This window comes from Taudactylus pleione, unplaced genomic scaffold (genome assembly GCF_031769625.1).
Source record: "Taudactylus pleione unplaced genomic scaffold, aTauple2 ptg001222l, whole genome shotgun sequence".
NCBI lineage: Eukaryota > Metazoa > Chordata > Amphibia > Anura > Myobatrachidae > Taudactylus > Taudactylus pleione.
The window spans coordinates 353,835-376,339 of NW_028285622.1; the positions used below are offsets into that span (position 1 = coordinate 353,835).

Here is a 22,505-nt window from a genome sequence, read left to right on the forward strand (position 1 = left end):
TCACTATGCTGTATATATAATATGATCACTATGCTGTATATATAATATGATCACTATGCTGTATATGTAATATGATCACTATGCTGTATGTGTTATGAGAATGATCCATGAATAAGCTATTGAGGTGACAGACTGGGAATCGCAGTGCACATTGCAGCCACCAGAGGGCGCAGCGCGGGGGGTTATGGGAGTTGTAGTTTGCAGAGTAACAGTATAGAGAGCTCTGTGGGCGCTATGCATGCTGGGAGGAGGCTGTCATCCTGAGCTCCGGGCTGCCCACAGCACTTAACCCTTTGGGTGCATTATTTGGGGCATCGCAGGGGGCTTCCTGCCCACCCTGTCCCTCAGCAGATGTCACTGAGCAGACTGCTGACACTCTACAGCAGCCCTGTGTGACCTGGCCACCATGTCCCCTGGGGAGGTAAGTGCCCCTCTGGCTCATTATACAGTTATTATTATACAGTGATACCTGGCTGATCACTTACTGTATATACAGTATATAATGTGCATGTGACCTGGCCTCCATGTCCCCTGGGGAGGTAAGTGCCCCTCTGGCTTATTATACAGTTATTATTATACAGTGATACCTGGCTGATCACTTACTGTATATACAGTATATAATGTGTGTGTGACCTGGTCTCCATGTCCCCTGGGGAAGTAAGTGCCCCTCTGGCTCATTATACAGTTATTATACAGTGATACCTGGCTGATCACTTACTGTATATACAGTATATAATGTATGTGTGACCTGGCCTCCATGTCCCCTGGGGAGGTAAGTGCCCCTCTGGCTTATTATACAGTTATTATACAGTGATACCTGGCTGATCACTTACTGTATATACAGTATATAATGTGTGTGTGACCTGGCCTCCATGTCCCCTGGGGAGGTAAGTGCCCCTCTGGCTTATTATACAGTTATTATACAGTGATACCTGGCTGATCACTTACTGTATATACAGTATATAATGTGTGTGTGACCTGGTCTCCATGTCCCCTGGGGAAGTAAGTGCCCCTCTGGCTCATTATACAGTTATTATACAGTGATACCTGGCTGATCACTTACTGTATATACAGTATATAATGTATGTGTGACCTGGCCTCCATGTCCCCTGGGGAGGTAAGTGCCCCTCTGGCTTATTATACAGTTATTATACAGTGATACCTGGCTGATCACTTACTGTATATACAGTATATAATGTGTGTGTGACCTGGCCTCCATGTCCCCTGGGGAGGTAAGTGCCCCTCTGGCTTATTATACAGTTATTATACAGTGATACCTGGCTGATCACTTACTGTATATACAGTATATAATGTATGTGTGACCTGGCCTCCATGTCCCCTGGGGAGGTAAGTGCCCCTCTGGCTCATTATACAGTTATTATTATACAGTGATACCTGGCTGATCACTTACTGTATATACAGTATATAATGTGTGTGTGACCTGGCCTCCATGTCCCCTGGGGAGATAAGTGCCCCTCTGGCTCATTATACAGTTATTATTATACAGTGATACCTGGCTGATCACTTACTGTATATACAGTATATAATGTGCGTGTGACCTGGCCTCCGTGTCCCCTGGGGAAGTAAGGGCCCCTCTGGCTCATTATACAGTTATTATTATACAGTGATACCTGGCTGATCACTTACTGTATATACAGTATATAATGTATGTGTGACCTGGCCTCCGTGTCCCCTGGGGAGGTAAGTGCCCCTCTGGCTCATTATACAGTTATTATTATACAGTGATACCTGGCTGATCACTTACTGTATATACAGTATATAATGTGTGTGTGACCTGGCCTCCATGTCCCCTGGGGAGATAAGTGCCCCTCTGGCTCATTATACAGTTATTATTATACAGTGATACCTGGCTGATCACTTACTGTATATACAGTATATAATGTATGTGTGACCTGGCCTCCGTGTCCCCTGGGGAGGTAAGTGCCCCTCTGGCTCATTATACAGTTATTATTATACAGTGATACCTGGCTCATCACTTACTGTATATACAGTATATAATGTGTGTGTGACCTGGCCTCCGTGTCCCCTGGGGAGGTAAGTGCCCCTCTGGCTCATTATACAGTTATTATTATACAGTGATACCTGGCTGATCACTTACTGTATATACAGTATATAATGTGTGTGTGACCTGGCCTCCATGTCCCCTGGGGAGGTAAGTGCCCCTCTGGCTCATTATACAGTTATTATTATACAGTGATACCTGGCTGATCACTTACTGTATATACAGTATATAATGTATGTGTGACCTGGCCTCCATGTCCCCTGGGGAGATAAGTGCCCCTCTGGCTCATTATACAGTTATTATTATACAGTGATACCTGGCTGATCACTTACTGTATATACAGTATATAATGTGCGTGTGACCTGGTCTCCATGTCCCCTGGGGAGGTAAGTGCCCCTCTGGCTCATTATACAGTTATTATTATACAGTGATACCTGGCTGATCACTTACTGTATATACAGTATATAATGTGTGTGTGACCTGGCCTCCATGTCCCCTGGGGAGGTAAGTGCCCCTCTGGCTTATTATACAGTTATTATTATACAGTGATACCTGGCTCATCACTTACTGTATATACAGTATATAATGTGTGTGTGACCTGGCCTCCATATTCCCTGGGGAGGTAAGTGCCCCTCTGGCTCATTATACAGTTAATATACAGTGATATATGTCTGATCACTTACTGTATATACAGTATATAATGTGTGTGTGACCTGGCCTCCATGTCCCCTGGGGAGGTAAGTGCCCCTCTGGCTCATTATACAGTTATTATACAGTATATAATGTGTGTGTGACCTGGTCTCCATGTCCCCTGGGGAGGTAAGTGCCCCTCTGGCTCATTATACAGTTATTATACAGTGATACCTGGCTGATCACTTACTGTATATACAGTATATAATATGTGTGTGACCTGGCCTCCATGTCCCCTGGGGAAGTAAGTGCCCCTCTGGCTCATTATACAGTTATTATTATACAGTATATAATGTGCGTGTGACCTGGCCTCCGTGTCCCCTGGGGAAGTAAGTGCCCCTCTGGCTCATTATACAGTTATAATTATACAGTGATACCTGGCTCATCACTCACTGTATATACAGTATATAATGTATGTGTGACCTGGCCTCCGTGTCCCCTGGGGAGATAAGGGCCCCTCTGGCTCATTATACGGTTATTATACAGTGATACCTGGCTGATCACTTACTGTATATACAGTATATAATGTGCGTGTGACCTGGCCTCCATGTCCCCTGGGGAGGTAAGTGCCCCTCTGGCTCATTATACAGTTATTATTATACAGTGATACCTGGCTGATCACTTACTGTATATACAGTATATAATGTGTGTGTGACCTGGCCTCCATGTCCCCTGGGGAGGTAAGTTCCCCTCTGGCTCATTATACAGTTATTATACAGTGATACCTGGCTGACCACTTACTGTATATACAGTATATAATGTGCATGTGACCTGGCCTCCATGTCCCCTGGGGAAGTAAGTGCCCCTCTGGCTCATTATACAGTTATTATACAGTGATACCTGGCTGATCACTTACTGTATATACAGTATATAATGTGTGTGTGACCTGGCCTCTATGTCCCCTGGGGAAGTAAGTGCCCCTCTGGCTCATTATACAGTTATTATTATACAGTGATACCTGGCTGATCACTTACTGTATATACAGTATATAATGTGTGTGTGACCTGACCTCCATGTCCCCTGGGGAGATAAGTTCCCCTCTGGCTCATTATACAGTTATTATTATACAGTGATACCTGGCTGACCACTTACTGTATATACAGTATATAATGTGTGTGTGACCTGGTCTCCATGTCCCCTGGGGAGTTAAGTGCCCCTCTGGCTCATTATACAGTTATTATTATACAGTATATAATGTGCGTGTGACCTGGCCTCCGTGTCCCCTGGGGAAGTAAGTGCCCCTCTGGCTCATTATACAGTTATTATTATACAGTGATACCTGGCTCATCACTTACTGTATATACAGTATATAATGTATGTGTGACCTGGCCTCCGTGTCCCCTGGGGAGATAAGTGCCCCTCTGGCTCATTATACAGTTATTATTATACAGTGATACCTGGCTGATCACTTACTGTATATACAGTATATAATGTGTGTGTGACCTGGCCTCCATGTCCCCTGGGGAGGTAAGTTCCCCTCTGGCTCATTATACAGTTATTATTATACAGTGATACCTGGCTGATCACTTACTGTATATACAGTATATAATGTGCGTGTGACCTGGCCTCCGTGTCCCCTGGGGAAGTAAGGGCCCCTCTGGCTCATTATACGGTTATTATACAGTGATACCTGGCTGATCACTTACTGTATATACAGTACATAATGTGCGTGTGACCTGGCCTCCGTGTCCCCTGGGGAAGTAAGGGCCCCTCTGGCTCATTATACGGTTATTATACAGTGATACCTGGCTGATCACTTACTGTATATACAGTATATAATGTGCCTGTGTCCTGGCCTCCGTGTCCCCTGGGGAAGTAAGGGCCCCTCTGGCTCATTATACGGTTATTATACAGTGATACCTGGCTGATCACTTACTGTATATACAGTACATAATGTGCGTGTGACCTGGCCTCCGTGTCCCCTGGGGAGGTAAGTGCCAAATCACAGAAAGAGACACAAAGCACAAAAAGAGGCATGGGAGGCTTGAGAGAGACACTGGAAGCAAAGAGAGACATGGGAAGCACAGAAAGAGACGGGAAGCACTGGGAGAGATTGCAAGCACAGAGAGACACAAATCACAGAAAGAGACACAAAGCACAAAGAGACATGGGAAGTTTAGAGAGACATGGGAAATTTGAGTGAGACAAAGGAAGCACAGAGACTGGAAGCACAGAGACACGGGAAACAGAGAGACACGGGAAATAGAGAGACACGGGAAACACAGAGAGACACTGGAAACTGAGAGACACGGGAAACACAGAGAGACACGGGAAGCACAGAGAGACACTGGAAACTGAGAGACACGGGAAACACAGAGAGACACGGGAAACACAGAGAGACACGGGAAACAGAGACACGGGAAACACAGAGAGACACGGGAAACAGAGAGACACGGGAAACACAGAGAGACACTGGAAACTGAGAGACACGGGAAACACAGAGAGACACGGGAAGCACAGAGAGACAATGGAAACTGAGAGACACGGGAAACACAGAGAGACACTGGAAGCACAGAGATACACGGGAAACAGAGAGACAAGGGAAACACAGAGAGACACGGGAAACACAGAGAGACACTGGAAACAGAGAGACACGGGAAACACAGAGAGACAATGGAAACTGAGAGACACGGGAAACACAGAGAGACACGGGAAACAGAGAGACACGGGAAACACAGAGAGACACTGGAAACTGAGAGACACGGGAAACACAGAGAGACACGGGAAGCACAGAGAGACACTGGAAACTGAGAGACATGGGAAACACAGAGAGACACGGGAAGCACAGAGAGACACGGGAAACAGAGAGACACAGGAAACACAGAGAGACATGGGAAACACAGAGAGACACTGGAAACAGAGAGACACGGGAAACACAGAGAGACACTGGAAACAGAGAGACACGGGAAACACAGAGAGACACGGGAAGCACAGAGAGACACGGGAAACAGAGAGACACGGGAAACACAGAGAGACACGGGAAGCACAGTGACACGGGAAACACAGAGAGACACGGGAAACACAGAGAGACACGGGAAACATAGAGAGACATGGGAAACACAGAGAGACACAGGAAACAGAGAGACACGGGAAACAGAAAGACACGGGAAACAGAGACACGGGAAGCACAGGGGGACACGGGAAACACAGAGAGACACGGGAAACACAGAGTGACATGGGAAACAGAGAGTGACATGGGAAACAGAGAGACACGGGAAACACAAAGAGACACGGGAAACAGAGAGACACGGGAAACAGAGAGACACGGGAAACACAAAGAGACACGAGAAACAGAGAGACACGGGAAACACAGAGAGACACGGGAAACAGAGAGACACGGGAAACAGAGACACGAGAAACACAGAGAGACACTGGAAACATAGAGAGACACGGGAAACACAGAGAGACACTGGAAACAGAGAGACACAGGAAACACAGAGAGACACGGGAAACAGAGAGACACGGGAAACAGAGAGGCACGGGAAACACAGAGAGACACGGGAAACAGAGAGTGACATGGGAAACAGAGACACACGGGAAACACAAAGAGACACGGGAATCACAGAGAGACACGGGAAACAGAGAGACACGGGAAACAGAGAGACACGGGAAACAGAGAGACACGAGAAACACCGAGAGACACGGGAAACACAGAGAGACACGGGAAACACAGAGTGACACGGGAAACAGAGTGACACGGGAAATACAGAGAAACATGGGAAACACAGAGAGACACGGGAAGTACAGAGAGACACGGGAAGCACAGAGAGACACAGGAAGCACAGGGAGAAGAGAAGCACAAAGAAAGACACGGGAAGCACAGAGAGACACGGGAAGCACAAAGAGACATGGGAAACACATAGAGAAGAGAAGCACAAAGAAAGACACGGGATTCACAGAGAGGCACGGGAAGCACAAAGAGACATGGGAAGCACAAAGAGACATGGGAAGCACATAGAGACATGGGAAGCATAGATAGACACGGGAAGGATAGAGAGACACGGAAAGCATAGAGAGTAGAGAGACACAGGAAGCATAGAGAGACACGGGAAGCACATAGAGAGACGGGAAGCATAGAGAGAGATGGAAAGCACAGAATCATGGGAAGCACATAGAGTGAAGGAAAGCACAGTGACACTGGAAACACAGAGAGACACGGGAAACAGAGAGACACGGGAAACAGAGACACGGGAAACACAGAGAGACACGGGAAACACGGAGAGACACGGGAAACACGGAGAGACACGGGAAACACAGATAGACACGAGAAACACAGAGAGACACGAGAAACACAGAGAGACACGGGAAACAGAGAGACAAGGGAAACACAGAGAGACACGGGAAACACAGAGAGACATGGGAACCAGAGAGACACGGGAAACACAGAGAGACACGGGAAACACAGAGAGACATGGGAAACAGAGAGACACGGGAAACACAGAGAGACACGGGAAACAGAGTGACACGGGAAACAGACACGTGAAACACAGAGAAATGGGAAACAGAGAGACACGGGAAACACAGAGAGACACGGGAAACAGAGAGACACGGGAAACACAGAGAGACACGGGAAGCATAGAGACACGGGAAACACAGAGAGACACGGGAAACAGAGAGACGGGAAACACAGAGAGACACGGGAAGCATAGAGAGACACAGGAAACACAGAGCGACACGGGAAACAGAGAGACACGGGAAACACATAGAGACACGGGAAGCATAGAGAGACACAGGAAGCACAGAGAGACACGGGAAGCACAGAGAGACACGGGAAGCACAGAGAGACACGGGAAGCACAGAGAGACACGGGAAGCACAGAGAGACACGGGAAGCGCAATGAGAGACGGGAAGAACAGAGAGGCACGGGAAGCACAGAGAGACACGGGAAGCACAGAGAGACACGGGAAGCGCAGTGAGATACGGGAAGAACAGAGAGGCACGGGAAGCACACGGGAAGCACATAGAGACACGGACAACACAGAGAGACACGGGAAGCACAGAGAGACACAGGAAGTACAGAGAGAAGAGAAGCACAAAGTAGACATGGGAAGCACAGAGAGAAGACAAGCACAAAGAAAGACACGGGAAGCACATAGAGACACGGGAAGCATAGAGAGACACGGAAAGCACATAGAGACATGGGAAGCATAGAGAGACACGGGAAGGATAGAGAGACACGGAAAGCATAGAGAGACACAGGATGCATAGAGAGACACGGGAAGCACAGAGAGACATGGAAAGCAAAGAGAGACATGGAAAACACAGAGAGACACGGGAAGCACAGAGAGACACGGGAAGCACAGAGAGACACGGGAAGCGCAATGAGAGACGGGAAGAACAGAGAGGCACAGGAAGCACAGAGAGACATGGGAAGCACAGAGAGACACGGGAAGCACAGAGAGGCATGAGAAGCATATATGCTACACTGTAATTGGGTGGAGTAGTGGTACAGAGTGGAGGTTACACTGTAATTGGGTGGAGTAGTGGTACTGAGTGGAGGTCACACTGTCATTGGGTGGAGTAGTGGTATTGAGTGGAGGTCACACTGTCATTGGGTGGAGTAGTGGTACTGAGTGGAGGTTACACTGTCATTGGGTGGAGTAGTGGTACAGAGTGGAGGTCACACTGTCATTGGGTGGAGTAGTGGTACAGAGTCAAGTCTGTCCTTTTTTTGTTTGTGTTTTGTTGTTTTTCAGGGGGTAGACCTACCAGCCTTTCTGTAACAACAAAAAAGTTATTCCTATTGTTACTTTTGTCTCTTACTATTGATCTGTGTTCCAGGACCCTGTATCCTTTGACGAGGTGGCGGTGTATTTCTCAGCGGATGAATGGCGCCATCTAGAGGGGTGGCAGAAACAGCTCTACAAGCAGGTCATGCAGGAGAACCTGGAGGTTATACTGTCATTGGGTAAGGAACTAGGTATAGAGTGAAGCCTATACTCCCATTGGATACGAGCTGGTGGAGGTGTGACTATGCTGTGAGTGGATTAGGAACTGGATTGTGTGGAGATTACACTGTCATTGGTCATAATAGTGGTACAGAGAAGTGGTACAGAGTGGAGGTTACACTGTCATTGGGTGGAGTAGTGGTAGAGAGTGGAGGTTACACTGTCATTGGGTGGAGTAGTGGTACAGAGTGGAGGTTACACTGTCATTGGGTGGAATAGTGGTACATAGTGGAGGTTACACTGTCATTGGGTGGAGTAGTAGTAGAGAGTGGAGGTTACAGTATAATTGGGTGGAGTAGTGGTACAGAGTGGAGGTTACACTGTAATTGGGTGGAGTAGTGGTACTGAGTGGAGGTTACACTGTCATTGGGTGGAGTAGTGGTACAGAGAGGAGGTTACACTGTCATTGGCTGGATTAGTGGTAGAGAGTGGAGGTTACACTGTCATTGGGAGGAGTAGTGGTACAGAGTGAAGGTTACACTGTCATTGGGCAGAGTAGTGGTACTGAGCGGAGGTTACACTGTCAATGGGTGGAGTAGTGGTACAGAGTGGAGGTTACACTGTCATTGGGTGGAGTAGTGGTACAGAGATGCAGGTTACACTGTCCTTGGGTGGAGTAGTGGTACTGAGTGGAGGTTACACTGTCATTGGGTGGAGTAGTGGTACGGAGTGAAGGCTGTGCTGTCATTGGGTGGAGTAGTGGTACAGAGTGGAGGTTACACTGTTATTTGATGGAGTAGTGGTACAGAGTGGAGGTTACCCTGTCATTGAGTGGAATAGTGGTACAGAGTTGAGTTTATACTGTAATTGGGTTGAGTAGTGGAACAGAGTGGAGGTTACGCTGTCATTGGGAGTAGTAGTAGTACAGACTGGAGGTTACACTGTTATTGGATGGAGTAGTGGTACAGAGTGGAGGTTACCCTGTCATTGAGTGGAGTAGTGGTACAGAGTTGAGGTTATACTGTAATTGGGTGGAGTAGTGGTAGAGAGTGGAGGTTACACTGTCATTGAGAGGAGTAGTGGTACAGAGTGAAGGTTACACTGTCATTGGGCAGAGTAGTGGTACTGAGTGGAGGTTACACTGTCATTGGGTGGAGTAGTGGTATAGAGTGAAGGCTGTGCTGTCATTGGGTGGAGTAGTGGTAGACAGTGGAGGTTACACTGTCATTGGGAAGAGTAGTGGTATAGAGTGAAGGCTGTGCTGTCATTGGGTGGTGTAGTGGTAGAGAGTGGAGGTTACACTGTCATTGGGTGGAGTAGTGGTACTGAGTGGAGGTTACACTGTCATTGGGTGGAGTAGTGGTATAGAGTGAAGGCTGTGCTGTCATTGGGTGGAGTAGTGGTGCAGAGTGGAGGTTACACTCTTTGGGTGGAGTAGTGGTACAGAGTGAAGGTTACACTGTCATTGGGCTGAGTAGTGGTACTGAGTGGAGTTTACACTGTCAATGGGTGGAGTAGTGGTACAGAGTGGAGGTTACACTGTCATTGGGTGGAGTAGTGGTACAGAGTGGAGGTTACACTCATTGGGTGGAGTAGTGGTACAGAGTGAAGGTTACACTGTCATTGGGCGGTGTAGTGGTACTGAGTGGAGTTTAAACTGTCAATGGGTGGAGCAGTGGTACAGAGTGGAGGTTACACTGTCATTGGGTGGAGTAGTGGTACACAGTGGAGGTTACACTGTCCTTGGGTGGAGTAGTGGTACTGAGTGGAGGTTACACTGTCATTGGGTGGAGTAGTGGTATAGAGTGAAGGCTGTGCTGTCATTGGGTGGAGTAGTAGTGCAGAGTGGAGGTTACACTGTCATTTGGCGGAGTAGTGGTACAGAGTGGAGGTTACACTGTCATTGGCCGGAGTAGTAGTACAGAGTGGAGGTTACACTGTCATTGGATGGATAGTGGTACAGAGTGGAGGTTACGCTGTCATTGGGTGGAGTAGTGGTACAGAGTGGAGGTTACACTATCATTGGGTGGAGTAGTGGTACAGAATGGAGGTTACACTGTAATTGGGTGGATTAGTGGAACAGAGTGGAGGTTACATTGTCATTGGGTGGAGTAGTGGTACAGAGTGGAGGTTACAATGTGATTGGGCAGAGTAGTGGTACTGAGTGGAGGTTAAACTGTCATTGGGTGGAGTAGTGGTATATAGTGGAGGTTACACTGTCATTGGGTGGAATAGTGGTACAGAGTGGAGGTTACACTGTCATTGGGGTGGAGTAGTAGTACTGAGTAGAGGTTACACTGTCATTGGGTGGAGTAGTGGTATAGAGTGAAGGCTGTGCTGTCATTGGGTGGAGTAGTGGTACTGAGTGGAGGTTACCTTGTCATTGGGTGGAGTAGTGGTACGGAGTGAAGGCTGTGCTGTCATTGGGTTGAGTAGTGGTACATAGTGGAGGTTACACTGTTATTTGATGGAGTAGTGGTACAGAGTGGAGGTTACCCTGTCATTGAGTGGAATAGTGGTACAGAGTTGAGTTTATACTGTAATTGGGTTGAGTAGTGGAACAGAGTGGAGGTTACGCTGTCATTGGGAGTAGTAGTAGTACAGACGGGAGGTTACACTGTTATTGGATGGAGTAGTGGTACAGAGTGGAGGTTACCCTGTCATTGAGTGGAGTAGTAGTACAGAGTAGAGGTTATACTGTAATTGGGTGGAGTAGTGGTACTGAGTGGAGGTTACACTGTCATTGGGTGGAGTAGTGGTACAGAGTGGAGGTTACACTGTCATTTGGTGGAGGTTACACTGTCATTGGGTGGAGTAGTGGTACTGAGTGGAGGTTACACTGTCATTGGGTGGAGTAGTGGTATAGAGTGAAGGCTGTGCTGTCATTGGGTGGAGTTGTGGTACAGAGTGGAGGTTACACTGTCATTGGGTGGATTAGTGGTAGAGAGTGGAGGTTACACTGTCATTGGGAGGAGTAGTGGTACAGAGTGAAGGTTACACTGACATTGGGCAGAGTAGTGGTACAGAGTGAAGGTTACACTGTCATTGGGTAGAGTAGTGGTACTGAGTGGAGGTTACACTGTCATTGGGTGGAGTAGTGGTATAGAGTGAAGGCTGTGCTGTCATTGGGTGGAGTAGTGGTAGAGAGTGGAGGTTACACTGTCATTGGGAAGAGTAGTGGTATAGAGTGAAGGCTGTGCTGTCATTGGGTGGAGTAGTGGTAGAGAGTGGAGGTTACACTGTCATTGGGTGGAGTAGTGGTACTGAGTGGAGGTTACACTGTCATTGGGTGGAGTAGTGGTATAGAGTGAAGGCTGTGTTGTCATTGGGTGGAGTAGTGGTGCAGAGTGGAGGTTACACTCATTGGGTGGAGTAGTGGTACAGAGTGAAGGTTACACTGTCATTGGGCTGAGTAGTGGTACTGAGTGGAGTTTACACTGTCAATGGGTGGAGTAGTGGTACAGAGTGGAGGTTACACTGTCATTGGGTGGAGTAGTGGTACAGAGTGGAGGTTACACTGTCCTTGGGTGGAGTAGTGGTACTGAGTGGAGGTTACACTGTCATTGGGTGGAGTAGTGGTATAGAGTGAAGGCTGTGCTGTCATTGGGTGGAATAGTTGTAGAGAGTGGAGGTTACACTGTCATTGGGTGGAGTAGTGGTTCTGAGTGGAGGTTACACTGTCATTGGGTGGAGTAGTGGTATAGAGTGAAGGCTGTGCTGTCACTGGGTGGAGTAGTGGTACAGAGTGGAGGTTACACTGTCATTGGCCGGAGTAGTGGTACAGAGTGGAGGTTACACTGTCATTGGGTGGAGTAGTGGTACAGAGTGGAGGTTATGCTGTCATTGGGTGGAGTAGTGGTACAGAGTGGAGGTTACACTGTCATTGGGTGGAGTAGTGGTACAGAATGGAGGTTGCACTGTAATTGGGTGGATTAGTGGAACAGAGTGGAGGTTACACTATCATTGGGTGGAGTAGTGGTACAGAGTGGAGGTTACACTGATTGGGCGGAGTAGTGGTACTGAGTGGAGGTTAAACTGTCATTGGGTGGAGTAGTGGTATAGAGTGGAGGTTACACTGTCATTGGGTGGAATAGTGGTACAGAGTGGAGGTTACACTGTCATTGGGGTGGAGTAGTGGTACTGAGTGGAGGTTACACTGTCATTGGGTGGAGTAGTTGTACAGAGTGGAGGTTACACTGTGATTGGGCGGAGTAGTGGTACTAAGTGGAGGTTAAACTGTCATTGGGTGGAGTAGTGGTATAGAATGGAGGTTACACTGTCATTGGGTGGAATAGTGGTACAGAGTGGAGGTTACACTGTCATTGGGGTGGAGTTGTGGTACTGAGTGGAGGTTACACTGTCATTGGGTGGAGTAGTGGTATAGAGTGAAGGCTGTGCTGTCATTGGGTGGAGTAGTGGTAGAGAGTGGAGGTTACACTGTCAATGGGTGGAGTAGTGGTACTGAGTGGAGGTTACACTGTCATTGAGTGGAGTAGTGGTACAGAGTTGAGGTTATACTGTAATTGGGTGGAGTAGTGGAACAGAGTGGAGGTTACGCTGTCCTTGGGAGGAGTAGTGGTACAGAGTGGAGGTTACACTGTTATTGGATGGAGTAGTGGTACAGAGTGGAGGTTACCCTGTCATTGAGTGGAGTAGTGGTACAGAGTTGAGGTTATACTGTAATTGGGTGGAGTAGTGGAACAGAGTGGAGGTTACGCTGTCCTTGGGAGGAGTAGTGGTACAGAGTGGAGGTTACACTGTTATTGGATGGAGTAGTGGTACAGAGTGGAGGTTACCCTGTCATTGAGTGGAGTAGTGGTACAGAGTTGAGGTTATACTGTAATTGGGTGGAGTACTGGTACTGAGTGGAGGTTACACTGTCATTGAGTGGAGTAGTGGTACAGAGTGGAGGTTACACTGTCATTGGGTGGAGTAGTGGTACAGAGTGGAGGTTACACTGTCATTGGTGGGAGTAGTGGTACAGAGTGAAGGCTGTGCTGTAATTATGTGGAGTAGTGGTACAGAGTGGAGGTTACACTGTTATTGGACGGAGTAGTGGTGCAGAGTGGAGGTTACACTGTCGTTGGGAGGAGTAGTGGTACAGAGTGGAGGTTACAGTGTCATTGGGTGGAGTAGTGGTACTGAGTGGAGGTTACACTGTCATTGGGTGGAGTAGTGGTACTGTGTGGAGGAGAGTCACCACACGTGCAGCTCACAGCACAGGAAAGCAGATGGCAGCAGGGAAGGGAATCAGATAGCAGGGCTCCGTCAGCCACAGGCATCCAGGAGTGTCACCACACGTGCAGCTCACAGCACAGGAAAGCAGGTGGCAGCAAAGAAGGGAATCAGATAACAGGGCTCCGTCAGCCACAGGCTTCCAGGAGAGTCACCACTCGTGCAGCTCACAGCACAGGAAAGCAGATGGCAGCTGGGAAGGGAATCAGATAGCAGGGCTCCGTCAGCCACGGACTTCCAGGAGAGTCACCACACGTGCAGCTCACAGCCCAGGAAAGCAGATGGCAGCAGGGAAGGGAATCAGATAACAGGGCTCCGTCAGCCACAGGCTTCCAGGAGAGTCACCACACGTGCAGCTCACAGCACAGGAAAGCAGATGGCAGCAGGGAAGGCAATCAGATAACAGGTCTCCGTCAGCCACAGACTTCCAGGAGAGTCACCACACGTGCAGCTCACAGCACAGGAATGCAGATGGCAGCAGGGAATGGAATCAGATAGCAGGGCTCCGTCAACCACAGACTCCCTGTCGAGTCACCACATGTGCAGCTCACAGCACAGGAAAGCAGATTGCAGCAGAGAAGGGAATCAGATAGCAGGGCTCCGTCAGCCACAGGTATCCAGGAGAGTCACCACACATGCAGCTTACAGCACAGGAAAGCAGATGGCAGCAGGGAAGGGAATCAGATAACAGGGCTCCATCAGCCACAGACTTCTAAGAGAGTCACCACACGTGCAGCTCACAGCACAGGAATGCAGATGGCATCATAGAAGAGAATCAGATAATAGGGCTCTGTCAGCCACAGGTATCCAGGAGAGTCACCACACATGCAGCTTACAGCACACGAATGCAGATGGCAGCTGGGAAGGGAATCAGATAATAGGGCTCCGTCAGCCACAGGCATCCAGGAGATTCACCACACGTGCAGCTCACAGCACAGGAATGCAGATGGCAGCTGGAAAGGGAATCAGATAACAGGGCTCCGTCAGCCACAGGCTTCCTGGAGAGTCACCACACGTGCAGCTCACAGCACAGAAATGCAGATGGCATCATAGAAGAGAATCAGATAATAGGTCTCCGTCAGCCACAGGTATCCAGGAGAGTCACCACACATGCAGCTTACAGCACACGAATGCAGATGGCAGCTGGGAAGGGAATCAGATAACAGGGCTCCGTCAGCCACAGGCATCCAGGAGAGTCACCACATGTGCAGCTCACAGCACAGGAAAGCAGATGGCAGCAGGGAAGGGAATCAGATAGCAGGGCTCCGTCAGCCACAGGCTTCCAGGAGAGTCACCACACGTGCAGCTCACAGCACAGGAAAGCAGATGGCATCATAGAAGAGAATCATAACAGGGCTCCGTCAGCCACAGGCATCCAGGAGAGTCACCACATGTGCAGCTCACAGCACAGGAAAGCAGATGGCAGCAGGGAAGGGAATCAGATAGCAGGGCTCCGTCAGCCACAGGCATCCAGGAGATTCACCACACGTGCAGCTCACAGCACAGGAATGCAGATGGCAGCTGGAAAGGGAATCAGATAACAGGGCTCCGTCAGCCACAGGCTTCCTGGAGAGTCACCACACGTGCAGCTCACAGCACTGGAATGCAGATGGCATCATAGAAGAGAATCAGATAATAGGGCTCCGTCAGCCACAGGCATCCAGGAGAGTCACCACACGTGCAGCTCACAGCACAGGAAAGCAGATGGCAGCAGGGAAGGCAATCAGATAGGAGGCTCCAGCAGCCACAGGCTTCCAGGGGAGTCACCACACATGCAGCTTACAGCACACGAATGCAGATGGCAGCTGGGAAGGGAATCAGATAACAGGGCTCCGTCAGCCACAGGCATCAAGGAGAGTCACCATTATGTGCAGCTCACAGCACAGAAAAGCAGATGGCAGCAGGGAAGGGAATCAGATAGCAGGGCTCCGTCAGCCACAGGCTTCCAGGAGAGTCACCACACGTGCAGCTCACAGCACAGGAAAGTAGATGGCAGCAGGGAAGGGAATCAGATAACAGGGCTCCATCAGCCACAGACTTCCAGGAGAGTCACCACACGTGCAGCTCACAGCACAGGAAAGCAGATGGCAGCAAAGAAGGGAATCAGATAACAGGGCTCCGTCAGCCACAGGTATCCAGGAGAGTCACCACACATGCAGCTTACAGCACAGGAATGCAGATGGCAGCTGGAAAGGGAATCAGATAACAGGGCTCCGTCAGCCACAGGCTTCCAGGAGAGTCACCACAAGTGCAGCTCACAGCACAGGAATGCAGATGGCATCATAGAAGAGAATCAGATAACAGGGCTCCGTCAGCCACAGGCTTCCAGGATTGTCACCACACATGCAGCTCACAGCACAGGAATGCAGATGGCATCATAGAAGAGAATCAGATAACAGGGCTCCGTCAGCCACAGGTATCCAGGAGAGTCACCACATGTGCAGCTCACAGCACAGGAATGCAGATGGCATCATAGAAGAGAATCAGATAACAGGGCTCCTTCAGCCACTGGTATCCAGGAGAGTCACCACACATGCAGCTTATAGCACAGGAATGCAGATGGCAGCAGGGAACGGAATCAGATAGGAGGCTCCAGCAGCCACAGGCACGTACAGCTCACAGCACAGGAATGCAGATGGCAGCAGGGAAGGGAATCAGATAACAGGGCTCCGTCAGCCACAGGCTTCCAGGAGAGTCACCACACGTGCAGCTCACAGCATAGGAAAGCAGATGGCAGCAGGGAAGGGAATCAGATAACAGGGCTCCGTCAGCCACAGGCTTCCAGGAGAGTCACCACACGTGCAGCTCACAGCACAGGAAAGCAGATGGCCGCAGGGGAGGGAATCAGATAACAGGGCTCCGTTAGCAAAGCGTTCAGAACTACCCCAAAAGCAGCCACCACCTGAATGGATCAGGTAAGCAGCAGCCAGATGGGGAGTATAGAGGGAGGAACTTCTGCTGACAGTTTCATGCCAGGGGGGCCCTGCCAGTCATGAAGGCCCATCCACGCTGATGGCTGGACTCCGGTGGAAATATTGTTCTCTGAGAGAATAGCCTCTCCAAAATATTCCCTACACCAAGGACAACTTATAGTGATAAGATGCAGCCCTATTTTCAGTGTAGATGCGGAGGATGGAGGCTGATTCTGCAACGACTTTCAGGAGACTAGCTAAAATGCGGCCATTCTAGATGCCCCGCCCACCGGAAGTCCGTTGGTGAACCTTTTAACCCGGGCAGCAAACACTGCGCCCAACTCCTCGCATTGACCTATACGAATTGTTTTTTTTCTCTCTTTTCTACTTTGTACACATGTGTATTTTGTTAAGCTGCACACATTGAGGCACTATAGTAATGTATTGCGTGGGGCCTTGGTCATTGTGTACTTCCTAAATGTTGATTAGTCACCAGAGTAATATGAACATTGGGAAAAAAAAACAACATTTTGGTTATAAGAGAATCAAACCTGTGTCCCATGGCTTCATCTAGGTGTTTTCCCATTTCTTCATCCAAATTTTCTTTTTTTCAGAAGACATCTACCAGCCATGCATTCGAGTAGAAGAACACTCATCCACAGTCTCAGTAAATTCAACATGGAAGGAATTTAATGGAAGACAGAGCCAGGAGGAAGACACGAAGACAGTGATCGATAGATACAAAATATATGCCCGCGGTGTGTTGGACGAGATACACCACAGGTGCTCTGAATGCCAAGAAGACATCGGCATCTGGTCACTTCTTATTGATCACAAATTAAATCATCAGAGATTAAAGCTACAAAGACGGCTCCAGTCGAACATTAAACACCAGGCAGACGTCCCAAATCCTGAACTTACAAAATACAAGCAAGTCTATAAGAGTGAGGAAGATTCCTTTAGGGACCTGTTCCTCGGATCCTGCAAGAGGGATGGTCTGCACAGGATTAGAGAAGATATAGGGGTGCTGGGGCAAAAAGAACAGGTGATGGTACGGAACAAGTCCCACACAAGCTACAAAATATTGTCCAATCCTGAAAGTAAGAAAACCAGGGAACAAATGGGGAACCCAACGGGAACTCGGAAGATGGACAAGGAAAGGAATCTGTTAAAATGCTTGAATTGTTCTAAACTATTTACAGACTGCAGTCTTCTGATTGAGCATGAAAAGACCCACATGGAACACAAGTCCTTTACCTGCTCTGACTGTGGGAAGAGCTTCATTCGGAAGTCCATACTGAAGCTCCATCGCAGGACCCACACAGGAGAGCGACCTTACGCTTGTACTGAGTGTGGGAAACAGTTCAGCCAAAGGTTTAACCTTGTGATTCATCAACGGATCCACACTGGGGAGAAGCCATATAAGTGCTCTACCTGCGACAAATGCTTCCGCTACAAACCTGCTCTGCTCAGACATGAGAGGGAAGGGAACTGTGTGAAAATCAATCACAGAACACGCTCCGTGGGGAAGGCTAAAAACACACAACAGATTCCTCAGAGTCCTGTCCGTTCAGAGATTAACACATCTTCAAGTAAACTGCAATCATTCTCATGTTCTTCTGTATGTAATACATCAACCATTAAGCCAGCATCCTCACCCCCCACCGTCCATTATTTATCAGCTAATAAGCCTCCGGCATCCTCACCCTCCACCGTCCATCATTTATCAGCTAATAAGCCTCCAGCATTCTCAACCTCCACCGTCCATCATTTATCAGCTAATAAGCCTCCAGCATCCTCACCCTCCATCGTCCATCATTTATCAGCTAATAAGCCTCCAGCATCCTCACCCTCCATCGTCCATCATTTATCAGCTAAAAAGCCTCCAGCATCCTCACCCTCCACCGTCCATTATTTATCAGCTAATAAACCTCCAGCATCCTCACGCTCCACCGTCCATCATTTATCAGCTAATAAGCCTCCAGCATCCTCGCCCTCCACCATCCATCATTTATCAGCTAATAAGCATCCAGCATCCTCACACTCCATCATCCATCATTTATTAGGTAATAAGCCTCCAGCATCCTTACCCTCCACTGTCCATCATTTATCAGGTAATAAGCCTCCTGCATCCACACCTTCCATAGTCCATAATTTGTCAGGTAATAAGCCTCCAGCATCCTTACCCTCCACCGTCCATCATTTATCAGCTAATAAGCCTCCTGCATCCTCACACTCCACCATTCGTCATTTACCAGCTAGTAAGTCTCCAGCATCCTCACCTTCCATAGTCCATCATTTGTCAGGTAATAAGCCTCCAGCATCTTCACCCCCTACTGTCCATCATTTGTCAGATAATAAGCCTCCAGCTTCCTCACTCTCCGCCACCCATCATTTATCAGCTAATAAGCCTCCAGCATCCTCACCCTCCAACATCTGTTATTCATCAGCTACTAAGCCCCCGGCATCCCCACCTTCCACCGTCCATCATTTATCAGTTGATAAGCCTCCGGCATCCTCACCCTCCACCATCAATCATTTATCAGCTAATAGGCCTCCAGCATTTTCACCCTCCACCGCCCATCATGTATCAGGTAATAAAGCTCTAGCATCCTCAGCCTCCATCGTCCATCGTTTAGCAAATAATAAGTCTCCAGCATTCTCACCCTTCACCGTCCATCATTTATCAGGTAATAAACCTCCTACATCCTCTCCTCCCGCTATCTGTAATTTATTGGGTGTTAAACCTCCTGCATCTTCTACATTGTCACCGTCCCCCATCTGCCATACATTGTATTTTAAATCATCATCTTCAGCAACTCCTGCCAATCATCCATCTGGTTCTCACCCTCAGTCATCTCCTACCTCTCTAAACTGTCACCTGCCAGGGGCGAAATCTTCCTCCTTCTTAAACTATTCTAAATGTCACTCATCAGGTATTAAACCTCTGGCATCCACACCCTCTGCCATATGTAATCCAGCAGACAGGAACATTTCCCCGTCATCTGCTTCCTCAATCTGTCATGAGTCCGGTATTAAGCCTCCCATAGCATTACCCTCCTCCGTCTATCATCCATCAGATATAAAGCCTCCATCAGCCTCCCCTTCCACATACCACCCTCCAGGTAATAATTATTATTCATCATCCACCTCTTCATTACCTGACCTGTCCCAGACTAAACCACCCTCTCCCTCTACCCTATGTCATTTATCAAATGTTAAACCTCTCTTATCATCATCAACGATCCGTCATCCATCGGCTACCAAGTCTCCATCATCCATCATTGGGTCTGAATGTTATACATCAGGTCTCAGACTTCAGTCATCCTCTCCTTCTTCTGGCCATCATCCATCACATAAGCAAAAGTCCCCATCATTTAACTCTGCCAAATGTCTTGCATCTGATATGACGTGTTCCTCATCTTTTAACCCCACCAGGCACCCATCTATAGATAAATCTCCCTTATCTCCATCCATTGTTCAGAAATCTGCTACTGAGCCTTCAGTAAATCAGAAATCTGCTATTAAGTCTTTGCCATTATCTTCCATTCATGGTCATCCATCTGGCATTAAACCGTACTCACCTCTACCCATCTCTATCTGCCGTGCTTCTGATGCTAGAAGTTCCCCGTCCCGATCCTCGTTGCTCTATCATAAATCGTCTGCTAAGTCGTCTTTACAATTACCATCACCCCTCTGTCACACTGCTGGCAAGCCTCTCTCTCTATTACACTCTTCAATCCATCACAACTCCATGCCTTGTGTCCCACTTCAACCACCAATTGGTTCACACTCACCTTCTTTCCCTGCTTTGCCTTCACCAATCATGGCTAGTAAATTGGCCAAAGACTTACCAAAACTATCCCGAGTGGAAGCCACAACAGCAGATGCAAGTATCAACACAAATACTTTCATAGTAGGTCGGGTGGCGCAACCGGTTGAGAAACTGTTTAATTGTAATCAATGCAAGAGGGCCTTCACTCACTGTAGTCAGCTGACGGAACACCAAAAATCCCACTCCCGGTCACGGAACACTTGCTCAGAATGCAATAAGAGTTTCCTGAGGAAGTCCACGCTCATTCTTCACCGGAGAACCCACACCGGGGAGAAGCCCTTTACCTGCACAGAATGTGGGAAGAGCTTCAGCCAGCGCTTCAACCTTGTGGTCCACCAGCGCATACACACGGGGGAAAGGCCATATCCCTGTAATGAGTGTAGCAGATCCTTTCGCTACAGAGCAGGGCTCCTCCGTCACCAGAGACACTCACTGTGCCTGAAAAAAACATCAGGGGAAAACTGTATTCTAGTTAAAACCAATGTTAAAATACCAACGTGCAGAATAAAGAAACCTTTTAAAGCGCCGCCTATTTCTCAGGGATCTGCTTATGTTACATGTTCTGAATCTTCTGATTTACCCAATAGTGAGGCAAGACGCCCGTTGCTGGGAGCTCCCCAAAGCGTCCAATGTAAGACGTCATTCCCGCCACCGGCAGCCTTTAGTGGACTTCAGCAGACGAAAAAAGCTCAGCATCTGATTTATGGGAACTCCACTAACAAGAAGTCAGCGTTCAGTGCCTCCTATAAAGTAAATACTAGGGCGAAGCCAGCTGCACAAAAGTCCAGTGGTGGACTCAATGGAACTTTGTCTGTTGTGCCATCCTTCATGTCTGAGAGCCCAGGTTGTCTTCTTCAAAGTCCTCCTTACGTCATATCATCCACACCTAGCACGGCCACCCTCAGCACCCACACTGACAGAGGACCAGCCGTCAGGGAACTCGGGGGAACAGAAATCAACAGGACTGGTGTAAAGAGCTCTGCTTGTGCCTTTGATAGCCAGACGCTGGTCGCTCAGAGGCCAGGAACAGAGAAGTCCCGGTTCAGATGCGATTATTGCAAAAGACGTTTCTCCCAAATAGACCAGTTCAGGGAACACCAGCAAACACACACCGTGGCTCGGCATTCATGTAGCGATTGCGGCAAGGCCTTCAGCAAGGCTTCACAGCTGGTTGTTCACCAGAGAACGCACACTGGCGAGCAGCCGTATTCCTGTGTCAAATGTGGCAAACGGTTTAGCCAGAAGTTTAATCTTATTGTCCATCAGAGAATCCACACAGGGGAAAAGCCGTTTAACTGTAAAGACTGCAACAAAACGTTCCGCTATCGCACAGGTCTTCTTAATCACCAAAAGGATGGGCTGTGCGTACGGCAGGGCGCGTCCTGCGCTGGGGAGATGATATAGAATATAGTAATATTCCTGCGACTCAGGGAGACTGACAGCTTTTAGTGCTAGACATAGAATTCAGTAAATGAGAGGGGCGTGGCTTTGGTTTTGTCGCCCCGCGATATCTGGTGAGCGGTTTCTGCCCTGATGATATAAAGTGCATTAATAGTGCACAGACTGCTACCCTCCATCTGTTCGTCAATAAAAGATATAAATATCATATTGTGTCAGCTCACTTCAGTATTACCCATTACATGTATGTATCATCTACCCTGCACATTAACATTACTGACTCTGTGATTATAAGTAACATTAGGTGAGACTATAATAGTCACATCACTGATACATGTCTGAGCTACCGTATTACCTATTACATGTATGTATCATCTACCCTGCACATTAACATTACTGACGCTGTGATTATAAGTAACATTAGGTGAGACTATAATAGTCACATCACTGATACATGTCTGAGCTACCGTATTACCTATTACATGTATGTATCATCTACCGTGCACATTAACATTACTGACTCT

The 22,505-nt window shown here is 48.3% G+C and overlaps 1 protein-coding gene across 2 annotated transcripts; it reads left to right on the top strand.

Annotated features, from left to right (window-relative positions):
• The first annotated feature begins 276 nt into the window (after positions 1 to 276).
• LOC148451008 (uncharacterized) lies at positions 277 to 22,166 on the top strand. Of its 2 annotated transcripts, none has more exons than XM_088462379.1 (3): positions 277 to 421; positions 8,495 to 8,621; positions 17,363 to 22,166. In XM_088462379.1, the coding sequence occupies exons 1-3, from the start codon at positions 407 to 409 to the stop codon at positions 21,985 to 21,987; spliced, it is 4,767 nt and encodes a 1,588-aa protein (XP_088318505.1). In that variant the 5' UTR covers positions 277 to 406; the 3' UTR covers positions 21,988 to 22,166. The 2 variants fall into 2 exon arrangements, with proteins under 2 accessions (XP_088318505.1, XP_088318506.1); XM_088462380.1 differs by having other exon boundaries at positions 17,366 to 22,166.
• The last annotated feature ends 339 nt before the right edge of the window (positions 22,167 to 22,505 follow it).

What these genes read in the sequence shown, in the direction of transcription:
- LOC148451008 (XM_088462379.1), top strand. An exon ending in GGAGGTTATACTGTCATTGG is followed by an intron (nt 8,622 to 17,362) that starts GTAAGGAACTAG and finishes TCTTTTTTTCAG; the next exon opens with AAGACATCTACCAGCCATGC.